Source organism: Procambarus clarkii, chromosome 93, assembly GCF_040958095.1.
Source record: "Procambarus clarkii isolate CNS0578487 chromosome 93, FALCON_Pclarkii_2.0, whole genome shotgun sequence".
In the NCBI taxonomy this organism is placed as follows: domain Eukaryota; kingdom Metazoa; phylum Arthropoda; class Malacostraca; order Decapoda; family Cambaridae; genus Procambarus; species Procambarus clarkii.
This window is the reverse complement of record NC_091242.1, coordinates 1508071-1533119: the sequence shown is the minus strand read 5'-3', so window position 1 is coordinate 1533119 and position 25049 is coordinate 1508071. Positions and strand designations below refer to the sequence as shown.

Below are 25049 nucleotides of genomic sequence, written 5' to 3'. Positions count from 1 at the left end.
AGTAACAAGAGGTCAGACCACCCTCTCACAAGGAAAATAGTCAGTACATTTGCCCTAGGAGAAGGTTTAGGTGCCCTGGTATTTTTGGGATTTTGTTTTTACAATGGTTTGCATCCTTTTTGGCTTTTTAATCACCTCTTCTGTTCTGCATTCCAAACATGCTGTTTTATAATCCTTTATACTAAAGTAACTTTCATAATGGGCTGTCTGAGTACTTTACTGTATAACTATTTGTAATACCTTCCTACTAATTGTAATGGTTTGACTAATATGGCATGCTGGTCATGCACTTTTGCAAAGTCCTAACTCAGAACTTACAATGGAGTTGGTTTTCCTATTATATCATGCTCAAAGCTCTATTACTGTATGACTATTGCATTTCTTAACTTCTCCAATCCCGGTGGCTGGTGGATGAGCGGACAGAACACTGGACGCATAATCCTGTAGTCCTGGGTTCGATCCGAGGCGCTGGCGAGAAACGATGGGCAGTTTCTTTCACCCTGATGCGCCTGTTACCTAGCAGTAAATAGGTACCTGGGGTTAGCCAGCTGTCATGGGCTGCTTCCTGGGGTGTGTGTGGTGTGGAAAAAAAATATATGGTTAGTAACAGTTGATTGACAGTTGAGAGGCGGGCCGAAAGATCAGAGCTCAACCCCTGCAAGCACAACTAGATGAATAGACACAGGTAGACCAAGGGATCCAAAGCATGAAATTGGAACCTGTCGATATTATGCATGGGATATATTACATATGGGCTATCAAGAACTAGTGGAACATACAAATATAATCATTCAGTTAAGTACAGAAATATCCTAAATACAGGCACATGTTGCTTTGGTAGTTGCACATTTTCCCACCCAAAACTGTACAAATTCCTTGAATAAGAAAGATTGCATTGTATTTCATATCACTATAGGAACTATAGGTAAATAAAACCAAAAGAATTCATTAAGAATACAACAACTATATATACCAGGAGAACTTTTTTTTTAATAAGGAATATAAAAAGAATGGTGAGAAATGTAAAAAATTAACTCAAGTAAAATGCTAGACAGTACAGAGGTACAGTGCATCCCTCTCCACACAAGAACCACAGATGTTAACACTACAAATATGATAAAATCATATGTATTTGCACAGATAACTGGGCTCCTAATTGACGCAAGTACAGAACAGGTATTTGTGGCCTTAATGGAAGCTCATACCGAAGACTACTATGACAGTGAAATACGGATACAAAAATACAATCTTCACAAATTTGACAACACAGGTTACAGGGTGGAGTCAGCCTGTATATCAAGGACACCTATCTGTAAGTAGGTGCCAAACACCACAAATAATATGGCTGAGGTGCTGATCAAAAGGAAATACAAAATGTGCTTATTGTCCTTCAATATAAGTCACCAGATGCTAATCCTCATTGGTGTCAAGACCACATAATGGAAATAAAATATTATTGCTTAGTAGTACCTAGTACCTCAAACCTAGTTCCAAAAATTATTTAACTTGGTGACTTCAACTTACATCACCTAAAATGGAAAAATGAGGAAAATACAGTTATGTATTAGATGAACTTATAGCTAGTTTTTAATCTACACAGTGTAATCTTTCATATAGAACAGGGTAGCAGCACATTGCTGTGTATACCCAAGGTTGTTAATAAAAAAAATCAATCGAGGATCAACGTCTCTGCGGCTCGGTCTGTGACCAGGTAATTATGTCTAGATTGATTGATTGGTTATCAATCGATCATTGATAAAGTTTAAGCCACCCAGAAGGTGGCACTGGCATGATCAACCCGTAACCCTATAGTCTAAGTTGGTTCAGTTCATTTATTATGCACCCCATACCCATTCTGTGGGAGGTAGTGAAAAAGATTCCAGAGGGGTACATAATGGGCTCTGGAACTGAATCCCAAATTTATTTAGCTACAAGGACATTACAATGAATTTGATTGCAAAAGCAGTAATGAGGAAGGTAAATTTGAGAATGGAGCTGTCTTCTGCAATGTTCGTACAATAATTTTGACTACTATAAGAACAGTAAACAAGTGAAACAGCTTGAAAGGTGGATGCCCAATTCTTGACTTTTACAAGTTCAAGTATGTTTATTGAGATAAGCAAGAAATACATCTCAAAGGGATAGAGTAGCTTAGGCTATTTCTACCCCCCTAGATTGACTTTTACAAATATTGTGCCAGTAGTACAGTCGGGTTTGTTCTCGACGCACAATCGAGAATACCGGGTTCGAATCCCGGGCGGGACAGAAACGGTTGGGCACATTTCCGTTCACCTAGCAGTGAGAAGGTACTCAGGAGTTATGGGGTTGTTTCCTGGGCGCTTAGATAAAAGCTAAAAACGTGTATGAATACACTCTGGCTTCCTGTCCCCGCTACATAGTGAATTAATAAAATTATTTCTGTAATTGTATTACAGTTATGTTGAGGTACAGTGACACCTGTATGGGCCAACCATCCCTGGCCGGGACGGTACCCGTCTAATATAACAGAGTAGAAGCATATTGCTATCTAGACCTAAGAGTTTTAATAATAAAAATATACGCAATTCAAGTTCCAATTTTCGTGTCGTTCCGTTATAAAATGTGTTTCATTTCAGAGCAAAATTGTGTGTGTACATTTTATCCCATATTTACACATTGTTTTCATATGTAATTTGTCATGATTAAAAAATTAATAGCTAAAAACGAATCCAACACCACCGCCCACGGGATGGGTATGGAGTGCATAATAAAGAAAGAAATTGAAATTCAGGTTATATTAGAAAAATTAAATATGGCGTTTAAATTTTAGACAGAGGCTCTCTGTCTTGGGCGTTTGTTTGGTAGGATTATGGAGGTGTTCGGTAGGGCTAGGCAGGGTACAAAGCTGATCAGGCTCTATTACACAACTGGTCGGGCTCCGGGTGTTTGCCTGGTCCGCCATTATTATAATATAATATGATCATGTGCCATCTATATAGTCACCTTGTTAACTTATCTAATTCTATTGTTTGGTTTTAATAATTTTATTGTGTCTGAAGCCGAGGTCAGCAGCGAACACAAACCAGCGCACATGTACGCGTACGAAACGATTCTTGTGACCGAAATCAACTGTTGGGTTAAACAGAGGCTACAGTTAAGGATCTGCGCCCAGTAAAGCCTTCCAGGCCAGGATACGAACCCAGGACAAAGCGCTCGCGAAACACGAGGCGAGTGTCTCATCACTACGCCACGGGATAGTTATCTGTGTACGGAACCGTGGGTGACGATTATGTACGAATGTTGCAGAGGTGCACCATTGGTGTGTGAGGAGCAGGAGTGTGAGGAGCGGCAAGTTCAGGTGTCAAGTGTGACCACAACCTCACGAGACGGAGGAGGAGGAGTCTACAGACACACGGCCAGCATCTCACACAGACGCTCTGAGACACAGTAACGTGACGAGTGATGTGAGAGGCGGCCGCCTGCACTTGACTCTCCTGGAAAACCACACACTCAAGGTAAAGCTGCTCATTCAACCTACCTTGTGCTTATTTAATGTCTGTCATTGGCTAATGACACCAGTTCCGGTCATTAGGTCTGTCAACTGGCCAGTAATGGGACTTGCGCCGTGTATCATGTATCAGGACATTCAATTCCAGAAGTCAACTCTCATGGGTCACACGGCTCATCTCATCAGTAATCATTAATTAGTAATTACTCATGTGATCCGCTGTATTTTTTATAAATAAAATACTCTATTCTTATACTCTATTTAATGTGCTGTACACACAGGGCCAAAGAGCCAGAGCTCAACTCCCGCAAGCATAAATAGGTGAGTACACTGTCGAGGATTGGGTTAAGTGAGGTTTAAAATTCCCACGTGACCGATCAGGGTACAGTACAGTATAGTCACATTATATACTAGATAGCTCAACTAAGACTCGTTTTTCAATTGTCAAAACCATGTACCTTCTCCTGGCTAGTTCATACTATTCATACTTACTATTCATAGTCTTAAAAAATTCTTCCTTGCATTTCCACAGCTCATCTGTACTTACCTTTAGCATAAGTGGCAGGACGAGAAGCGGTGTTCTCAACGTGGTATGGCCGTTGGCCTCTACCTTTAGCTTCTCATTCTGTTGTTATACCTGATAAACGTCTTATCTATACCTACTTTACTGCACATCGTTAGGTCAGGCAGTGTTAGGATCAGTTGCCCAAAGTTAGCCCCAAGCATCTCGCCTCCACTCATGGACGCACTAACACAGACAATCTCATTTATAAATATCGAAGGGTTCTATATATTTTAACAAGAATTTTAACAAAAAAATATTGTATTACAGGTACAATGTATTCAGATGCACATCGTTTGTTTCTTCAAATAATAACTGCACGTCGGGTATTGATGGGAGCAGAAGTCAAAAGCACCTTTGAGAAATGCTGTCAAAAGTTTCATGGTAAGTGTAGTTTGTATATTATTTATTAATATATGTAAGAGATAAGAAGCTATGTTGCATGAATGTGTGAGGAAAAGACAATAGAAAACAATTTCTTAGGATGCAATATATAATTAGTTCATTGTGTCAGGGGACAGACAGCCAGTTCATACATACATTACATGTTAGGCTTAAATTGAGGCCCCCCCAAATTGTGATGTATCAATCAGGGGGGGGGGGAGTGAATACATCAACATGATGTATTCCCCCACCAGGGTCGAATTACTGACGTTTCCCAGGATTTAACCCCCACAACAAACTGACTAACTCCTGCATACCTGTTCACTGCTAGGTGAACAGGTGCATTAGGTGATGGGAAACACGCTCAACCATTTCTGTTCTGCCCAGGATTCGAACCAGGAGTTCTCGAATGTGAGTCGAGAATGAACTTGACTGTACTACTGGGACCCTATATGATTGACGCTGTAAATTCCCTTGAGATATTTTGATTGAAGTTGTGGAAATGATTGGGGATACCATTGGGTAGAATTAGACATAAAGTACCATACGGACAATAGCCAACTACTATCAGGCTTAATCCTCAATGGTGACAAGCATAATGGGATGTAGATGATGATATAGAGGGATGGTTTACAATAATGTTCAGGCCATTGTTTGAATCAAGGTGTCCTGTTAAAAATTGGTCAGTGCAGTTGACGTGCAATTGAACGGTCCCGGTTTGATTCCTCTGCAGGAGAAGACATTCGGCCATCTTATTTTTTTTTAAGTCTGATTGCTTTTATTTACTGTAGAGTAGTTACCTGAGCATTAGGCAATTGTTGGTTGCATACTAGGAAACTTTAGTCTTGATACATTACTCTCCAGCATTCATTTCTCATTGGTAATACTCAAATAAAATAATAATAACATAATTAAATAAAAAATAATAAAAAATAAATAAATGAAAATTACTAAGCTATGCAAAACAGCTACTCAGTCTTAATAGTTTGGGGCAAGATGCATTACATTTGCACCATGTTAAATGTTAATCATTGATTAGAACAATGAGTATGCTTTAAAAGGATTGAGTATCTCCCTTCAGAATGCAAAATGTATTACAACACTTTTAAGATATCCTTTGTCAAATTTAGGTTGAAAGGCAAGTGCTCAAGTTCAACTCCCTACAAGCACAAGTACAGTAGGTGAGTTTGGAGAGGGTACAAGGCTGAGGGTTGGGGGTGGGGGGGGGGAGGGCAGGTGTGGTTAGGGAAGTGCTGTGTATTTTTTGGTAACCAAAGAGCTAAGCTCTATAATTTAGATTTGTCTGACTTGTTAGACTGTTGGACATGGCCACAATTTTAGCAAAGTTTCCTGCCAAATTAGTATTGTTTTTTTTATTGTATGACTTCAACCCTCAGAAGTGTATCAGTAGTGTCACCTTACCATGCACAAAAAAGTTAGTTAATAATAATAATTTGTTGACCAAACCACACATTAGAAAGTGAAGGGACGACGACGTTTCGGTCTGTCCTGGACCATTCTCAAGTTGATTGAGTCACAATTGACCAATCGACTTGAGAATGGTCCAGGACGGACTGAAACGTCGTCGTCCCTTCACTTAATAGTGTGTGGTTTGGTCAACATACTTCAGTCACATTATTGTGACTCCAATTACTGTATTGTGTCTCCAATAATAATATGTTCCTTCAGAATGATACATTTGCATGCAATTTAAAATTTACATTTTTCTGGTCTTGTGAAGTTGTTGTTGCCATGTTGCCAAATGAAAGTCATTCTTTCATTGAATGTCACACTAGAGAATTGCTGACAGTAGTGCAGGGAATAGGCGACTTATGTTCATTGTTTCACTTATATTTGTTCACACAATGTAATGTTTGTGTTAAATAGCTATTTATGTAACCAACAAAAACAGTGATTGATTACTTTAGATAGGCTTACAATGTAACATATGTAATACGTATACCTATTGCACATGAATTTGTTCTTGGCACAACTTAAAGGAAGTGTCATGCAACTGACTCCTTTACTTACAAGCTATTCATGCCATGCCATCTCTTGCATGGCTAAATCTTCATCAAACAATTGACTCCTTTGCTGTGATTCTTTCTGGGAATATCATCAAGCATGGATTCAAACTGGAGGGAAACACCAATTCATGATTTGGTTATACAGTAATCACAGGCCACTTGTACACAATAGCCTCATAATAAGCAATTGCAGAATGCCCCAAAAAATTATGGATTTGAATTACATTCATATAATGTGGTTATTATAGCAATATTAACATCATTTATCTACATACCAGGTAACAATAACAACAATGTTAAAATGACAATAATTGCAGTGGCAATCATCAAATGGCTATAATCACACATTGATGGTTGAATTTGATTAATTTTTGCACAGGTATTACAGGAATGCAATTTCCATGCAAGTCAAATTCTGCAGTCTCCGTGGTGTAGTGGTAAGACACTCGCCTGGCGTTCCGCGAGCGCTATGTCATGGGTTCGTATCCTGGCTGGGGAGGATTTACTGGGCGCAAATCCTTAACTGTAGCCTCTGTTTAACGCAACAGTAAAATGTGTGCTTGGATGAAAAAACGATTCTTCGCGGCAGGGGATCGTATTCCAGGGACCATAGGATTAAGGACTTGCCCGAAACGCTACGCGTACTAGTGGCTGTACAAGAATGTAACAACTCTTGTATATATCTCAAAAAAAAAAAAAAAAAAAAAAATCTGCTTGTGCTACTGAATTTGTATTTATTTTTCATACTTTCATACAATACTATACAGTATTGTACTGAACAGATTTGTGGTACTGTATCTGTAAAAGAAAATCCAACCATGTTTTGGTTTGGGCAACCCTGAGGTCTTGGAAAAAATTGTAATTGAATAATTGAACTAGTACTGTTCTATTTTGATAGCTAGATTTCAAGTATTTTAGACAAGTACAAAAATGCAAAATCTCTTAATTTGAATGCAAATGTTTTATTTTCAGTTCCACCAGATAATCTACACGAGTTTGTTATGGAAATAAATCGCCGTCTTGAAGTGATGCATTTAGCAATAAGAAAATCCATCCAAGAAGATTTGGCAGAGGACATTCAGTGTTTTGTTCTTGTCAATACACTGAATGGAGAAACTACAAGGTAAGATACCCATTTTGCCTTGGCTTTCGATATTTTAGCATTCAGTCATCCTACAATAATCTTCCCCTCTCTCTATAAATGGTTGAAGGGGGGGGGGGGGGAATGGGTGAGAGATGGTTTCTTTGCCAAAAGTACACATTTAATATACATCCTAGGACTTGCAAAATATATTAGCTCAAAATGGTAGCAAACCGACATTGGAGTATTCTACAGGACAGACACAGCAACAGCAGAGGAAGTTACAGATCTGCATAATGTGATACATGAAGCAACTGAAGCCTCTTATAATGAGAGATTTTAACCAAGAAACAACTGATTGGGTGAATTTAACATCACAGTTGGAAAAAGAGAGAATTCATGGACCTAGTACAGGACTTCTTTCTCATACAGCATGTGAGTCCATCTGAGTTTACAGCATTCTAGCTCTTTTGCTAACATCAAATCCAAGTAGGGAAGAAATTCATCTCTTTGTGACCCTTTTATCCTAAGATGAAATACAGATATAGAAACCCTTTCTAGACTTTCTAGGTAATGATTTTCTAGACTACCTTCATAGAGGTAATTATAGAATGAGAGGAATTGCGAAATACCTCTTGGAGAAAATTAATAGGAGACAGACATGGAAGCATCATGTGAACATTTTTAAAAAGTCATCACTGAACTTGTTCAAAAATCCAAGGCAAGAAGAAGGAAATGAAAAGGAAGTTGCCCAAAACGCTGTGTGTACTAGTGGCTTTAGGTATTGTATGCACTACCTCTATCTTTAAATCAAACAGAATGTTTATACTGTACTGTAACTCTGCAACTATGTATGTACTTTTCCTAAATAAATTTTATTATTATAAATAGATGAATGACAAAGGCAGGACAAAATTTGGATAAATTACATGATGATAATTTCCTGTTGAAATTGAAATAAGTTTATTGAGGTAAAATACACACAAAGGGATTGGGTAGCTCAAGCTATTCTCACCCCATTCAGTACATCGTGTTAATACATACATAGACGCACATCACAAGCAATAAACATATTACCGAACATTCTGAGAGATAAACATACATTTTCCTGTTATTAGGAGATAAGTAACCTGTACATAGGATATTGAGATCCCTCTAGGCACTCTTCTGACCTTCTCCAGGATGTAAACTGCAACAGTTGCCTAATTTCTGGGTATGTACCCTACTTTACTTGTAGGCAAACAGAGACATCAGGTAAAAGGAAACATGGCAAACTATTTCTGTCCTGCACTGGGATTGAAACTGGGTCGCTGTTGCGAATGAAGAACACTGTGTTACAGGACAAAAATGCACTATGTTAGGGTACTATTATGTATAGAAGTTGGGATGGAACTTGATTTTTGGAACTCTCTGCGTTGCTAATACTTCTTACTGCATGTACCGTATTTTGGCACCCACTTCCTCATTCTTCCATATACAGTATACGAGGGCGGCCTCGTAGCCTGGTGGATAGCGCGCAGGACTCGTAATTCTGTGGCGCGGGTTCGATTCCCGCACGAGGCAGAAACAAATGGGCAAAGTTTCTTTCACCCTGAATGCCCCTGTTACCTAGCAGTAAATAGGTACCTGGGAGTTAGTCAGCTGTCACGGGCTGCTTCCTGGGGTTGGAGGCCTGGTCGAGGACCGGGCCGCGGGGACACTAAAGCCCCGAAATCATCTCAAGATAACCTGAAGATAGATTGGGAAGTAAGACTGTAAAGCATGATATCCGATATAAAATTTTATCCCAAATTTGCTGTATATTCAACCACATAAATATCTTGATTTTCAGAATGGGCTCAACATTTAATTCCCAAGAGCTTGCCCTTTTCAAGCGTATCATAGAAGAGCTTGTCAACTCTGATGATGGCGAACTTCCAGAAACAGAGGCTATGAACTTGGCAACTAATTTGGAAACTCGAATGAAAATTGGAGACAGCGAGGGAAGCTATTCAGCGCTTCATACATGATAAATGGCTTCTCCAGGTAATGTAAGTCTTCTGTTGTACATAATTTAATTATTTTTATATTTACTGCAGGTCACTCATTATCTTGATCTCCCCCTTATTCTGCTTTTTAGGTCAACCTGAGAAAAAATATCTAATTCTCCATCTTCCTTTACAAATACTGTGCCTTTATATTCTAAAATATGTTGGAAAAAGTAGATTGATTAAAAATGGGTGTACAGTATTTTCTATCAGGCCCTAAGAATAAAAGTGACATCCAGCTTGAAGATAATGCCAACACTGTCTATGACACAAACAAGCGAGGTGGTCATTCTTGACACCCCTTTACTAAACAGACACTAGCTTTGTAGTTATAAATAAGATATGCTAATTACTAGGCTCATGAAGTAAATTTAATGTAACACAGGAAGTCAAGACCGGATAAAAAATGCACCCACACGAATATACCGAGTATATATCTGCAATCCAGTCACAGATGAATCAGTTGCCTGTTCATAACTCCCCATGCAAAATACATTTATTATAGAGTGGTTATAAACCTATCTTATGCTGGTTATTGTAACATAGGTGTGAGAGTGGGGGGGGATTCTCGGCTGTTTGAACGCCCACCAGATGGAGATTGTGTTAATGCACAACATGATGTGCATGGCGTAGTTAGACCAATATTTCAATTGTATCATAGGATCTCTGGGAAGGAACCCAGAGAACACTTTAAACAGCTGTTCAACATTGTCCCATCATGTATAAGAAATATTGCCGGAACAAAAGTGGACATCTTCAAGAGAAAACTGGATCGTTTTCTTCAAGAAGTGTCGGACCAACCGGGCTGTAGTGGATATGTGGGCCTGCCGACCGCTCCAAACAATAGCCTATTAGACCAAGCTCTCACAAGTCAAAACTGACCTCAGGCTGGGCTTGGAGTAGAAGAACCTGCAAAACCTCATCCAGGAACCAGAGGAAAGGGTGTGAAGATGCTACCGTGTCTTAAATGGAGAAACGCTATAAAACTTGGGTTTTAAAAGGACTAAAAAAGGATTTTGAAAAGGATTTAAAAATCGGATGGAAAACGGATTTAAAAGTATGTAAAAGGCTTAAAAAAATAAAGGCGAGAGGGAAACTGTAAGAAGACTGGTAATTGAAAAGGCCAGTGTAAGAAAGAAGAACTTTGAAAAGCTTTTTGTCTTTTAATAAAAAGGATTCTTGCACATGCCATCTGTATTAATATTAATAACAATCTTAAGATAATAAAAATGTAACAAGAATAATGTTGTGGATTGTGATATTGTAACACCATGAATGGTTTTAATTAATATTTCACATATAACGAGTCAGTCACACAGCATATTGGTAGCGCCAGGCTGTCATCCCTTAGCATTTTCAAGTCACACCATTTGAGTCTTAATGTACTGTACGCAAGTTTTGCGGAGGTCAGGTCGTGTCAGGTGGCCTCACTCTTTGCTAAGTGGATAATTGCAGACAGGTTAGGTTATCTTATGATGATTTCGGGGCTTTTAGTGTCCCCGCGGCCCAGTCCTCGACCAGGCCTCCACCCCCAAGAGGCAGCCCGTGACAGGTGACTAACACCCAGGTACCTATTTTACTGCTTGGTAACAGGGGCATAGGGTGAAAGAAACTTATGCCCATTGTTTCTCGCCGGCGCCTGGAATCGAACCCAGGACCACAAGTCCAGCGTGCTGTCCGCTCGGCCGACCGGGTGGCTGTGTTCTTCCCATCAAACAAGCTGCTGTCCTAGGTGTGGTAGGAAGATCTCCTGGTAGGTGGAGTTTAGCTCCAGGTTACCCCTTAAATACCCATGTACATTAGAGAGACATAGATATAGAGGGAGAGAAGAGCCTCGCTAGTCTACACTGGCTACACTATGTACCAGCTTTTCTAGGAGTAGGCTTATGTATGTATGTTCCATATACAGTACTGTAATTCTTATTCACCATTGAGAGGATTTTCAAATAATTATTTTAATTTTTTTTTTTTACTTTATTTTCAGCATACCAGAAGGGAAAAGGTTGTCTCACTGAGTGCCCTTACTATATCAGAATTGCAGCCATATCTAGAAGAATTGTATCCGGAATTAGTCCAAAAGTGCTTCTTATGTAAGATTCTCACATTAAAGGTAATTATTTTGTCTTTAGTGCATGCATCCACAAAAGGATTAAAAGTTAATTAATCAATGGAGGAAATTACAATAAGTAATAGAATTTTTTTGTTAATTTGCAAAATAGCCGGGGACAAGTTAATGTACAGGCAGGTTAGACGAGAGCAGTGTTAATTCTTATAGGTTTTGGTATGGTAGAGGTTAATTTGTTTACCCAGATTTTATGGAATTTAAAGGTGTATTATATGTGTTTCCTGTAATGAAAGGTAGGTGTGTAAGGTTACTTTCACCCATTATATACTAAATCTTGCAATACAATAATATTCATAAAATTATGAGTATGCAGATTTTGAGCAGGCTAAGATTAATGAAAATTATCAGCCATGTTAGTAATTTGACTTTGTACAACTTGTGATCAACATATAATGAATTTAGTATTTTTAACAACCTGGTCTTGGAAATTTACTTGATATATCGACTAAACTGAAATTCCTTATTAATTCTTGTTACTGTTTTCTAACAGAAAGCATTCAGCTTGACATAGGCCTAATATTCATTCTTGCCTGAATTATGCAGTTGGAATTTGAGCCACAGGGAATTGATTTTTAATGATTCAACACATCATAAAAGCCTATTAAATCATTTTATAGGCGCCACTTTTTAAAATGCCTGTTGTGGATGAAGTTGTAATGATAACATTTCACCAGGTAATGACCATGTCACAACTACTATTTGGTACACCAGGAAATCACAATAGCATGATACATCAAATATACATGATATTGATGCATTTGATATTGCATACTCTTAAGAGTTTGTGTTCTCATGGCCGTCCTCCTACCACCGTAACCAGCGATGGGAAACGGCTCTAGCGAAGTTGCATATTGGCCATACTCGCTTAGCTCATGGTCACTTAATGGAGCGCCGCCCTGCTCCTTATGTCCAAATTACATTGTCCCTCTTACAGTCGACTTCCGGGACGAGCGTGTATCTTGTTTTCTGACCGTCCCCGCGGTCGCTTGTCCCTCGATAGAATTCTTGGTGAATCGGATGCTTTTGATATCATTCGCCTTATGCGTATCTGTTCTCGTATTGGCATTCTTGGTGATATTTAGCGGCCTCTGATTATTCCGCACATTTGATGGTGCTACATAGCCTTCCCGGTTTGGTGCCTTCTTTTGATAATTACTTAGTTACTTTAATTCCTGATCTTGTGGTACATTTGCCTCAATGTCCTCACCCCCCAACTTTAAGCCAATAATAAGTACTAACCCTGTATATCAACAAAACTGAAGTCCCTGCAGGCAAAACTCTATAGTGATTAATAGGTTGCTCTCAACCTTAGTGTTTCGCTGCATCATAGGAAATGCTTTGTGTTTGTTTAGCCATAAAATTAGGACTATCAGCAGAGTATTTTACACTTTTATTTCTTTGTGCCACCATCTTACATGTTTACATATGTTTACAGGGATACAGATGTACCAAGTGCAGTACCAGAGTACATCGAGGTGTGGGTGACAGATATTTTACTCGTAAAAACGTGCAACCTGTTCTCTGTCCCGATCCAGAGTGTGATGAACCATGGCCACACATGGAAAAGTGTCTTAAACAAAAACGTTTAAGATCATCCGAGTGAGAATAGTACCCAGTAAGTTAAAATTGTGTTCCACTGACGTAAACTAATTTGCAATATGTTGATGTAACTCCTCCTGTACTTGTATGTGTATCTTGATGGGTGGATAACTAAATTTCTCAAATTACATCATTTGACTTTGAGAAGCTATAATCAGTTTAAAATAAAGTACTTGGTGGACTGGAAGGGAGTTGGTGTAATTATAAGTACTGTAGTCTAAATTTTGTAGTGTAGTGATTAAGGTAATTTTGTGCTTATTGATTACTATTGTTGATTTAAGGATGAATATTGTTAAATTTCTTTAAAATTGTATCATGAATCATAAATAAAGTATGTTAAAATAATTTGTTTAATGCAATATACCTTCAGGGATATTTTAAGCGTGCCATCTCATCTGATGTGCTTCCTCGGAGTCAAGTTGATCAGACACGGTAGCCCTAAAAATGTTAGTAATGTATTGGTAATGCCTAGTCTTCAAATGCCAAGGCCCAAAGAAAGGTACATTGTCTCCAGTAAATACCTTATAGTTATGTTACTATATATTTATTTATTTCCCAAGTGATTTCCATGAATATATTCGGGTAACTTAACAGAAGCTTAATGCTTGTATATGATCAAATTTGCCATTGTAATACCCATTTTTCCCCTGGTAATCAATCATTGCTAGAACCATTGTTAAATTTCCATTATGGAGAGGTATGAGTTTTGGCATTGTTTCAATAATGATTAAACATCAGAAATTTTCTATATTCATAGCAGGGGATGTTTTTGCCCATTTTAATAATTGGTCATCCGTTAACTTGAATATTCTTTAACTGCTATACAGCCATCATGATCTAACACTCTCTGTGGGAAAACTTGTTTGATGATAGTATTGGTATCTTAGCGCGAAATTACTTTGAATTGTACACGAGAATACCAGAGTCATAGTGGCTTGGTACTTTTATAGTTACTTATACTTCATAAGTACATCATCCATCTTGCATCAGTATTTTTCTTATAATTTTCACTTACACAACATCTGTTACTTTCAACATCGCTTATATGAAATGCCGTGTTTTTCCACTTCCCTAATTATATTTCTAGCATTATTGATCTACCAGAGCAGATGCTTTCAGATAAAAAAAATTCTTATAAATACTAACTCGGGTATTCTACTTTATTTTAAGAGATTAATTTTCTTATCAGTTTGAATTGTATTTCATAGGACAAAATTTTACAATCGGCCCAATATGCCATATATAGCTACTTATCACTAATAAAGCCTTATATTTCCACAAAATTTCTTGCTCTGCAAAGCTGCCTCCCTTCTCATTCCCCCCCCCCCCCCCTCCCCACTACTTGAGCAAGGACCTGTAATTCCTTTTGCATCTTGTCACCTGCTGGCAAATATATATTACTGTACTTATCACCATTTATTAACATGAAGATATGTAGCGTATTTCTGCTAGAACTAACCTCATTTATTCACTCGTGGTAGCTTTACTGTATTTTCTGCCTCATATGTTATCTTCCTAGTATAGTACTGTATAATATTTTGGAATACAATAAACTAATTGTACTTCAGTAATTTATTAACAGAAAACAATTCATAACACCAAATTAAGACCTTGGGTCTACTGCAAGCAAACACTGTTCTAATTAGTCTAAATTCTGAAGGCTTATGTTAGGCCAAAGTGCAAGGAGTTACATTTCAAGATGCCTGTAGGTGTGGGGGTGTGATTAAAACTACTGAAAGGGCATGCCAGCAAACTTTCAAATAAGGAGTGTGGTAGTTAAAGATTATTTGTAAAGTGTTGCACTAGGCTTTACATGCAAAATCAAAATGCATCCAATTTACCAAAAATAATTCCTTCTGCCCCATACCGAACAAAGTAATTTTGATATACTATCATCACAAATGAGTAACTACAATAAACTTCAAATGTATTAAAAATCTTTAACTAAATTGATTTGATGGGTAATAAGATTTAAAAATAAAACATATCAAATACAGTACAGTATTACCAAAATTGGTAAAACTGTTGTTGTTGTTTGACTGTAGTTACACCCTGTAGGTCGAGATATATAAATTAAAGAAGAATTGTCTATCATTGAATGTTGTCAATACAAATTTAATTTGTCAAACCCAACAAATTTAAATGCTTAAAAAATAATAAAACTTTATATATACATACATCATTAAGAATGATTTATCAGTAGGATCATATCCAAACTAGATAAACAAGGATAAAAAATTAATGCAGTTGGCAAACCTTTTATACATATGTATGTATACTGTGTGTGTGTGTGCTTGTACCAAAAGTTGGCATCGTAAATTGTAGCTCGTATTCATATACATTCAGCAGTAATATATTCTGGTAATGCTCAAGTAATTTTGACCTATTAATTATGGTACCTAGTAAAATGCTGATTGAATATTGTTCTGAAATGTCATTGATTAAATAAAAAGCATAGTAGTAAGTGATTTGTCATGAAGAGGGGAATCACTAATGCATTGAAAGTGAGGCAGCTAAACAGCTCTTAACCATTTTGCCACAAATGCTTTATTGTAAAGTATTTTGTTAATTTTAGTATCCTACTTACAAATTAGGTCAATTTTGTCAATATTTATGCCATTTAAACAATGCCAATAAGAGAAACCACAATCAGACACTGATAAGGTTTATGATTAAAAATTATTTCTACATTTATCTGATATGTTCTATTGCTTAATTTGTACCTTAGAAGATCTTGCTGCCAATTTCTTTAAAGCTAATGCAGTGTCGTGTTCCCCATATGGCCGTAAAAACTATATTCCTTTAAGGATTCCGCTTTTAAAAGTATTTTGTTAATTTTTAACAATGAGGTCAAACAGTAACCTTAATTTCACATTATAATATGCCACATTATACTGACCTATGTTCATCTGCTTAGAATCTATTTTCCATTGCGAACTTCGTAGCGGAGCTCTGTCAGCAGGTCATTTATTTGTTCCACCACTTGACCCAACTCGCTTCTAATTTCCTTAACTTTATTTTGTTCCAATTCCCCACTGTCACGCTCTGCTGCCATTTGATGGGCAAGCTGCAAGTGGGTAGTCTGGCAAAGAGAAAGAACAAATTTAGTTTTAAAACCAGTACAGAATTAAGAAATTTAAGTGTTGTACACTTTAAATGATAATTACAAGGGCAGTATCTTCCTACTGTGATGTATATCATAACAGTTTAGAAGAAAATATATTCTCTGAGCTTTATAAATCTTGGCTTCATGATACGTATAAATAACCCAACCTATCCTTGAGATGGAAGGAGAGCGATGAAATTTCTGTCTATCGAGGACCCTTATAAAGTCAAAGCACATTTAAATACAGTACATAAAAAATTATGACCATATTTAATTAGTGCTCATTAAGGTAACTGAACTATATTGCAGATAAGACAGGTTTGAATTGGACAAGGTTACCTTTATGCTCTTAAGTTGACAGTGAAATTGGCCCTACAAGCTCAAATGACATTTAGTGTAGCTTAGACCATTATAAATACGACAGTTTATCCATGACTTATAATGCTGCAAAATGCACACAACTTAGAATATATCGGGAACATACCAGGAACAGTTGAAGGCCACAGAGCTAATAACAGACAAACCAGACATGACAGAACTGATCTCATAGAAACTTATAACACTGAACAATTTTGAGGATATTGATGCAGACCACTTTTTCAAAAGGTCTGATGCAACAGTTTCAATTTCAACAAGTCACAATGTAAGACAGGAAACAGATGCTTATTCACCCAAAGAGCTATCAATCCATGGAACTGCCTACCTGCTGAAGCCTTAAAACAAGCTGCCAAAACAAAGCTGAATTTCAAAATCCAGCTCGATAAAATTATCAGGACACTAGAGAGAGTGACAGCCCTCGGGGAAATTCCAAGTGTTGGTTAATCAGAAATACATAAATATTGGCTTACCAAAAGCAAGTAGCAATAGGTCATGTTCATACATAACTTATAATACATTAAAAACAAATTTGGCTCATTTCTCCTCATTTTCATTGATAAAAATTATGAGAACCTTTTGAAGGGTTCCTACAAGCACCACATCTTCCTGAAGTAGACTAGAAATCCTTAGCTATTTTATATTTGAGAGTAGCAGTCATAACAGATATAACTACATAGTGTGTGGCATACGAAGCCTCTACTAAATGATGCGTTAAGTGACCCAGATATACCCAACTTGGTAACAATCTGAGAATTGAGAAGAGTACCTGGCTAAGGTGAGTCTGCCACTTCGTATCCTGCACCTTGTTTGACAGGCATTCATTGTTTTAGATTTCTCATATATTATGTACCTTATGTTGTAATCAATATCTTTGGCAAAATGCCATTATTTCATTCAGTGTACCTAATTTTTTTTCCTATTGTATTTTGAAGAGAAAACCACCTATGTATTTGAAAGGGCTTGTTCCTATTGGGTAAGAATACTGTTGTTGGTGTCTGCAATTTTATCACCCATACTTTTTCTAATGTTTGAAAAATTCAGTCCCATGGATCAGTTGGTGTTTTCAAAGATAAAATCTACAAAGAGTAAAGGAAAAAATTACCAGCTCCAGCTTTCTCTTCTCATTCTTCTGAATTGAAGCAATAATATCAGCAGCTGTTATATGATTGTCCGTTCTCAGAGCTTTCTCAACAGCAATGATGCCCTCAGAAACCCGCTTGAAGTCTTGTGTAACTTCATGAACAAGTTTTCTAAATTTTGGGAAATCATAGTTTGGTTCTGTACTAAGATAGATCTTGTGCCCTCTGAAAAGATAAGAAAAAAAACGTTATAACTACAGTACATCCATTTATTCCGAGAATGGTAAAGCATTTTACATCCTTTCACATTATAGTATATGCAGTAAATAAATAGGGCAGTGTCCAGATTCATCTTTGAAAAACACCAATGCAAAACAAACTATATAAATGGGCAAAACTCGAATTGGTATTAAAAATCTTCAAATCATATTTTGTAATACAGCTGAAAAAATTTATTGAAATTCTTGCATCCTTTGTAAATAATCCAATGATCCAAGCACAAGGACAATATACTCCCACAATTTTGAATTCATCGACTACTACTACATTGCTATGCAATAAGTATTTACCATACAACATAACAATTTTCTGTATAGTAATAACAAAAGAAATCACTCAATTCATCATTTAATTTCAAAGTTTCCAGCAAAATGGTATAATACACAAATTGTTTTCACATTTGGCAAGACTTCAAATATAAAATACAGTAGACTGGAAAAATGTCTTTCAAAAGTAGAATTTTATACAGTGCAGTACAGTAATTTGAAATTGAGAAATTATCACAATTATCAGTAATTATCACAATGAATTTTATATTACTCACTCTTCTAAAAGTCTATAACTATGAACCCGTTCCTCCTGCAGCTGGTCGAACTGGTGGATCAAGGACACAACGCTGTTTTCCGGCATTACTGACTGATCTGAAATTTACAAATTAAATTTAAAATAAGGAGATGCATGAGGGAAATGAAAGATCATAAAGTACAATACTGTCCTAAAATAATTAATCCAACAAAATGCAAAAACAGTCAGTGGATTTAAAAAAAAAAATAAGCTTGGGAGTAGGTTTATCCAAGCCATTCGATTAAGCCTACAATTAGTACAGTAATGAACAGTGATTCCATTAATACAACTGGAGAACATGATGGTATGATACAGGAACCTATTAGACTTAACGATGTCCCCTAAGCGAAGGGCGAAGCTATCCACATGGTCACCCATCCAGTGCTGGCCTTGACTTGCCAGAAGACAAGCACATCATCTGCTGCAAAACAATTACTGACATGGATAAAAAAAAATTCTGACAGAAAAATGAGGACAATAATCCGAGGCAATGTGTCAGACTGGAGAAATGTTACTAGTCGAATACCACAAATGTTCCATCTGTAAAGATAATGTATTTGTACAGTTTGTATTTGTTCCATTTGTTCAGATACTGTATCTGTAATTCTAGCACTTAATGTTCCATTGTTCCATTCTAGCATCATCCTTCAATTATATTTGACCCAGGTGAGGCCCCACAAGTTTACACACTCCAATTCTGGTCACCATATTTTAAAGTGGACATATCTTCTCTAAATTTTTTTTTAAACATACCAGTATGATGACCAGGCTTGACCTGCATTCATTGGAAAGGTGGTGGGTAAGGGGAGAGACAACTGAGGTATTCCAGTGGATGAATATGAGGGGAGATATGAGCAATGTTTTGAAACTATCATACCAGGTCAGGACCAGTAACAGTGGCCATAAATATTTTGATTCTGAATGGTTATGGGTAAGTACCAGTTTGGCAACAGGTTGACAGAAGAGTGGAATAGATTGCTGGCCAACAGCATAGACACATGGTAAACCTGGTTGAAAAAGATGTTTGACTTGCTTTTCGCTAACAACCCAGGGAAATGGGGCTGGTTGGAATAAATGTGAATGAATTAGAAGTTAGGTGTACTGTTGTTCTCATGGATCTGGGTAAAAGTTAGGCAGTACATTAGGTTCGAAGCAATGTAATTATATTGCATAAATATGCAATGGCATGAAATTAAATTCCAGTAACATCACACAGCAAGCCCACTTAGTTAGGCAGTGGTTAATGCAGTTGGCTCACAACTAATTGGTCTGAGTTTGATGTATAGGTAGGGGGGTTAATATTTGGGTGTATTTCTTTTTGTGGAGTGGCCATATTTAAACTTTTCATCAGTGGGCGTATCCCAGCCCTCCCAAACACCTGGACTGGACGGTAGAGTGACTATATTCTTGTAGATTGCGTTCAATTTCCGACATTGCAAATGGCTGGGCACTATTCATTTCCCCCCCATCCTATCCTAAATCTTTATACTGTACTCATACTGACAACCAGAGTGCAATTCCAAAGTCTCCCGAGACTGATGGATGCCTACTACTCATACCCCTTCCAAGTGCTATACAGAATCTTATAAAGGCTTAGTGCTTTCTTCTGATAATTACCTTACCTTACCTTACCTCCTGCCCTCACTTGAGGTAATACCCAGAGGTGAGTTGCTGTGGCACTGCCTCTGGGGCATAGCACCCCTATCAGACGACAACTGCAATGCCTTGAAGTAACAGCCACGTCATTTATTTTTATTTATATCCAAAAAGGTACAATAGGTTGTGAGAGAGTACATAACATTGGTATTCTTACATTCATGTAAATCCACTAATATACACAGTGTTTTGGGCAGGTCGTCCTCAGTAATCCAGGAGTTCAAGCCTCTGTACGACCCTTAACCAAAGCAGACCTCGCCGGTTAACCAGTCTACACCAGGCGAAGATACAATGACTCCAGACCAAGGTGAGCCTCATTCTCTCTGTACATTACCTGTTGTGGAAGAGGCACCACTGGTATATGGTGCACCACACATCTATACTTAAACCTGATGTTTCAGTTCAACTAGCAGTAATCATGTACAGGTACCTGGGAATGAGTGAAATGTTTTGCCTTGCACCCTGGGTAAGGTCAGTCATTGGGTAGGAAAATTTAAATAAGCCTATAAGGCTTCTTGTCATAGACTTTGTCAAATTCTATTGCCAATTATAAAGCAACAAAGACAATCATCATGTGTAAATGATTCATCCAACACGTATTAAAAGCTGAAAATCTCATTTCTGGAGAGGTAAACGGTAATGGCAAGTCAGTTGACAATTGATAAATCAGATCTAGCAAAACCAAAAATCAACCATCCTAACCTACCCTCTCCTAAATAATCGTGAAGGTCACAGTCCAAAAAATAGAACAAAGGCATTTGTTTAATATATGGCACGATTTAACAATCCTAGTCTTGTATATACATATTTGGGTGCCATATACCATAAAAAGTATAAGTAGTTGGGTAAAAAATAGCAGCTTCCTTGCATGGTCAATAGGTCTTTGCAGATATCTTTAATCTCATAGTTGTATGTAAAATTATTGCGAGACCAAAATGATTTAACTGCACTGTAGGGAACAAGACATTATAATTCAATAAATCAATTATTGTGCAAACCACTACCCAGCCTTCCCGTACCCGTTACATTATCGACCGAAAACTAAAATCAATTCCACCATCACACTATATTTGGCAGTACAGAAAGATACTATTTTCAAGTGCATTCGGTTGTCATTGTGTAATGCACCAGCTCAAAATATCCCGGTCATTCACCAGGTATAGAATACAAAGCACGTCTTGTTCGAATATTCGTGAAGGCATACCAGGTGTTTGGAACACGCAGGAGAACGTAACTGAGGATGCACGCCACCTGCGCATCCGGCACAACTCACCTTTCATTGCAGATGAGAAAGTTCCAGAGACGAGAAGAGATGACGATGCTGGATGCTGGGCGGCCTGGAGTGATCTGCCTCCACGCGCACCATCCGCACAACTCGAAGCCTCACACCCGCCGGCTTCGAAGCTTCCCACCCTTAGGGTTCGAAGTCTCATATCCAGGCGTCTTTAAGTTTCATTATGGAACTCGAATCAAAACTATCGATTTTTTTTCATTTTGGTACTTGCATGATGGATTAGAATTTGTTAATCCCCGTAACCTGTAGCCATAGCTAATTTTTGTTTTAAATCTTTAGAAGTAATTTAGGCGATTAGTAGGTATAATAACGCCAAGCTATATAAATGAGGTGGTATACGTTAGTTTTTGGCTTGTCTTAAGGGTGCACGAATTTGCCATGCCATAGGTGGAAGACCATCCCCATGGGATGGTAACGTCATCAGCCTGGAGGTTGGTAGCGAGCGGCTCTACCAGTTTTTATGGTGCCCACCTCAGCTCTCTACCTTCCTTGTCCCCGAGGCAATATGTTGTTGTTGCCACTAACACCGGCTACCAAATTCTGCAACTATTTAATTAATTATATTTATAGATACAAGAGTTTTTACCTTCATGTAAAGCCACTAATTCTCATAGCGTTTCAGACAGGTCCTTAATCCTAATTCTTCCCCCGGAATACGACCCGCCAAATCGTTTAACAACCAGGTACCCATTCACTGCTGGGTGAACAGAGGCTGCAGTTAAGGATTGGCGCCCAGTCAATCCCCGGCCAGGAAACGAACCCAGGCCAAAGTGCTGGCGAAGCACTGGGTGAGTGCTTACCACAGCCCCACGGGGACAGCTTAGGTATTTACCAAGTGCATAGTGACACGAAAGGATGCCGAGGTCACTAAAGCTGTGTAGTAGTGTACAGAGTATTAATCTGAGTATTTATAAATATTATGCTCTTAAATTGCAGGTCTAGATACTGTAGTCTCGTATAATAGTAACAGTATTATTATTTTATTTATTATCATTATGAACATACAAATTAGAGCGCCGGTGGCTGTGTGGATAGCACGCTGGTCACGTAATCCTGTGGCCCGGGTTCGATTCCCGGCGCCGGCGAGAAACAATGCGGAGTTTCTTTCACCCTGATACCCCTGTTACCTAGCAGTAAATAGGTACCTGGGAGTTAGACAGCTGTCACGGGCTGCTTCCTGGATGTATGTGTGGAAAAAAACGTTAGTTACGTTAGTAGTTAGTAACAGTTGATTGATTGACAGTTGAGAGGCGGGCCGAAAGAGCAGAGCTCAACCCCCACAGGCACAACTAGGTGAATACATACAAACGCTATATATGTATGTATGTATGCATATTTATGTTTTATGTGTAATTACCTAAGGTTAGATACAGGATGAGAGCTACGCTCGTTCGATGTCCCGTCTTCCCAGCACTCTGTCATATAACGCTTTGAAACTACGGGCGGTTTTGGCCTCCACCACCTTCTCACCTAACTTTTTCCAACCGTCTACCACTCTGGTGTGTGTGTTGTGTGTGTGTGTGTGTGTGTGTGGTGTGTGTGTGTGTGTGTGTGTGTGTGTGTGTGTGTGTGTGTGTGTACTGTTATATGTGAAAAGACATTAAGTAAAAGCAATCGCGCTCGCGTGTTGATCACGCCGCGTAAAAATTGAGCACATAGAGTACGCAAATTTCAGATATATAATAATCAAAATATTAGCTAAATATGTCTTTTGGATGAAAATATATTTCTCTAATATTAGTGATAGAATTGTCTCTAAATTATTGATGTTTATATTTAATTAACTATAGAGCCTATATTACATAGTAATATAGAGATCTTTGTGTTCAGACAGGACATTTCATAGCAACATTTGCAAATTTGCAGACGATGCAAAATAGTACAAGAAATATATTCAGAAGACTAAATCGCTTCCATAACGATCTAGATATTAATTATAATGATTTTAATTAAATGGGCGAAAGATTATGGCAGATGAAATTATAGTGAACAATTACTAGGGTTCTGAGTTCAGGTAATACTAGTATACCAGGAAACTAAACTCTAGTTTAGTTTCGAAAAGGTTTAGTTCGTGAGTCCATTATCTTCCTGTGTGTGTAAACGTTCTCCGTTATCGCTCACACGATGGTTAGGGAGTTGGTAATAATTGAATTAGCTGAACTTCCTCCGTATGATATCCCCCAATAGAAAAACAAATTAAGATCCGCTAGGAACTTACTTTTGGGAAACTTTCAGGCAGCGCGGTCAACACGCAAGCGCGCCTGCTCATACTTTTATTTTATTTATTTATACAAGAAGGAACATTGGGTTTACGGGAGTACATAGCACTGATGTTTTTACATTCGTGTAAAGCCACCAACACGCATAGCGTTTTGGGCAGGTACTGAATACTTACATGCCTGTACTTACACTTAATGCTGTTCACTTACACGGCAGTACACACACACACACACACACACACACACACACACCACACACACACACACACACCACACACACACACACACACCACACACACTCTCTGTATCCATTTGCAACTTTCATAAGAATAATTTTCGTTACGCATACAAAAAATACGGTTAAAAAACACATGGTTGCAGTGACTTTCAGCCATCGTAAGTGGGCCGGACGCCAGTCACCTTGAGCAATATATATTGTTAATGTTTTCAGAACTAATGTTGACACCCAAATGAGGGGAAACCCAGTTTCCCCTCACTGTCGTATTGTTGTTACTGTCGTATTTTGTAACATTAGTCAAAAAAATGTTTTATTGACCTTGATTCGTTACTTTGTTTAGACTATGAACAGAATGTCTCAACAGAAGCAGTATTTGCTTTGAGCCTAAAGTACGTCTATATATATATATATTTTATATATATATATATATATATATATATATATATATATTTAATATATATATATTATATATATAAATATATATATATATATATTATATATAATATATATAATAATATATATATATATATATATTATATATATATACACACACACACACACTGTAATTCACATTAAGAATTAATATTATTGTGTCGTGACGTACATCTTATGATTAAGGTATAAAACTTCCATTTATTTATTTTGATTTGTGTGAATGTTCGAGTTTATCTAATATCTAAACAAGTTTTGTTTATATTTGGAACATCCGGCATCACACAGCTGAAAGTTGTACTTGTTTTAGTTCATGAAAACGAAGCTTCGAAGCATTAAATGAATTCCAATCGCTGCGGAAATATTTGACCTTTCAGGACATGTTAGCCATTGACCGGAATGCAATCATCAAACAGAAATCATTTGTATTTGCAAAATATTTTAAAGATGCACTAGATAGATGTTGTGTAATATTATAATTAATGAATTTTGTGCAGCCGGAAACCCTGCTG

At 37.6% G+C, this 25049-nt stretch overlaps 2 protein-coding genes across 2 annotated transcripts; one reads left to right on the top strand and one right to left on the bottom strand.

Annotated features, from left to right (window-relative positions):
• Nucleotides 1-2906: 2906 nt before the first annotated feature.
• On the top strand, nucleotides 2907-13589 carry LOC138359781 (non-structural maintenance of chromosomes element 1 homolog). The gene is given in 7 exon segments (XM_069319482.1): nucleotides 2907-3494; nucleotides 4320-4433; nucleotides 7433-7583; nucleotides 9373-9523; nucleotides 9525-9566; nucleotides 11553-11678; nucleotides 13129-13589. Coding segments are annotated over 6 exon segments (747 nt in total). The 5' UTR covers nucleotides 2907-3494; nucleotides 4320-4324; the 3' UTR covers nucleotides 13297-13589.
• A 2227-nt stretch (nucleotides 13590-15816) lies between these two features.
• LOC138359772 (required for excision 1-B domain-containing protein-like) lies at nucleotides 15817-21802 on the bottom strand. Its single transcript, XM_069319457.1, has 4 exons — nucleotides 21628-21802; nucleotides 18679-18775; nucleotides 17879-18080; nucleotides 15817-16374 (listed from the first exon to the last, which is right to left on the bottom strand). Exons 1-4 carry the CDS (start codon nucleotides 21785-21787, stop codon nucleotides 16213-16215), a joined length of 621 nt encoding a protein of 206 aa, XP_069175558.1. The 5' UTR covers nucleotides 21788-21802; the 3' UTR covers nucleotides 15817-16212.
• Nucleotides 21803-25049: the final 3247 nt, after the last annotated feature.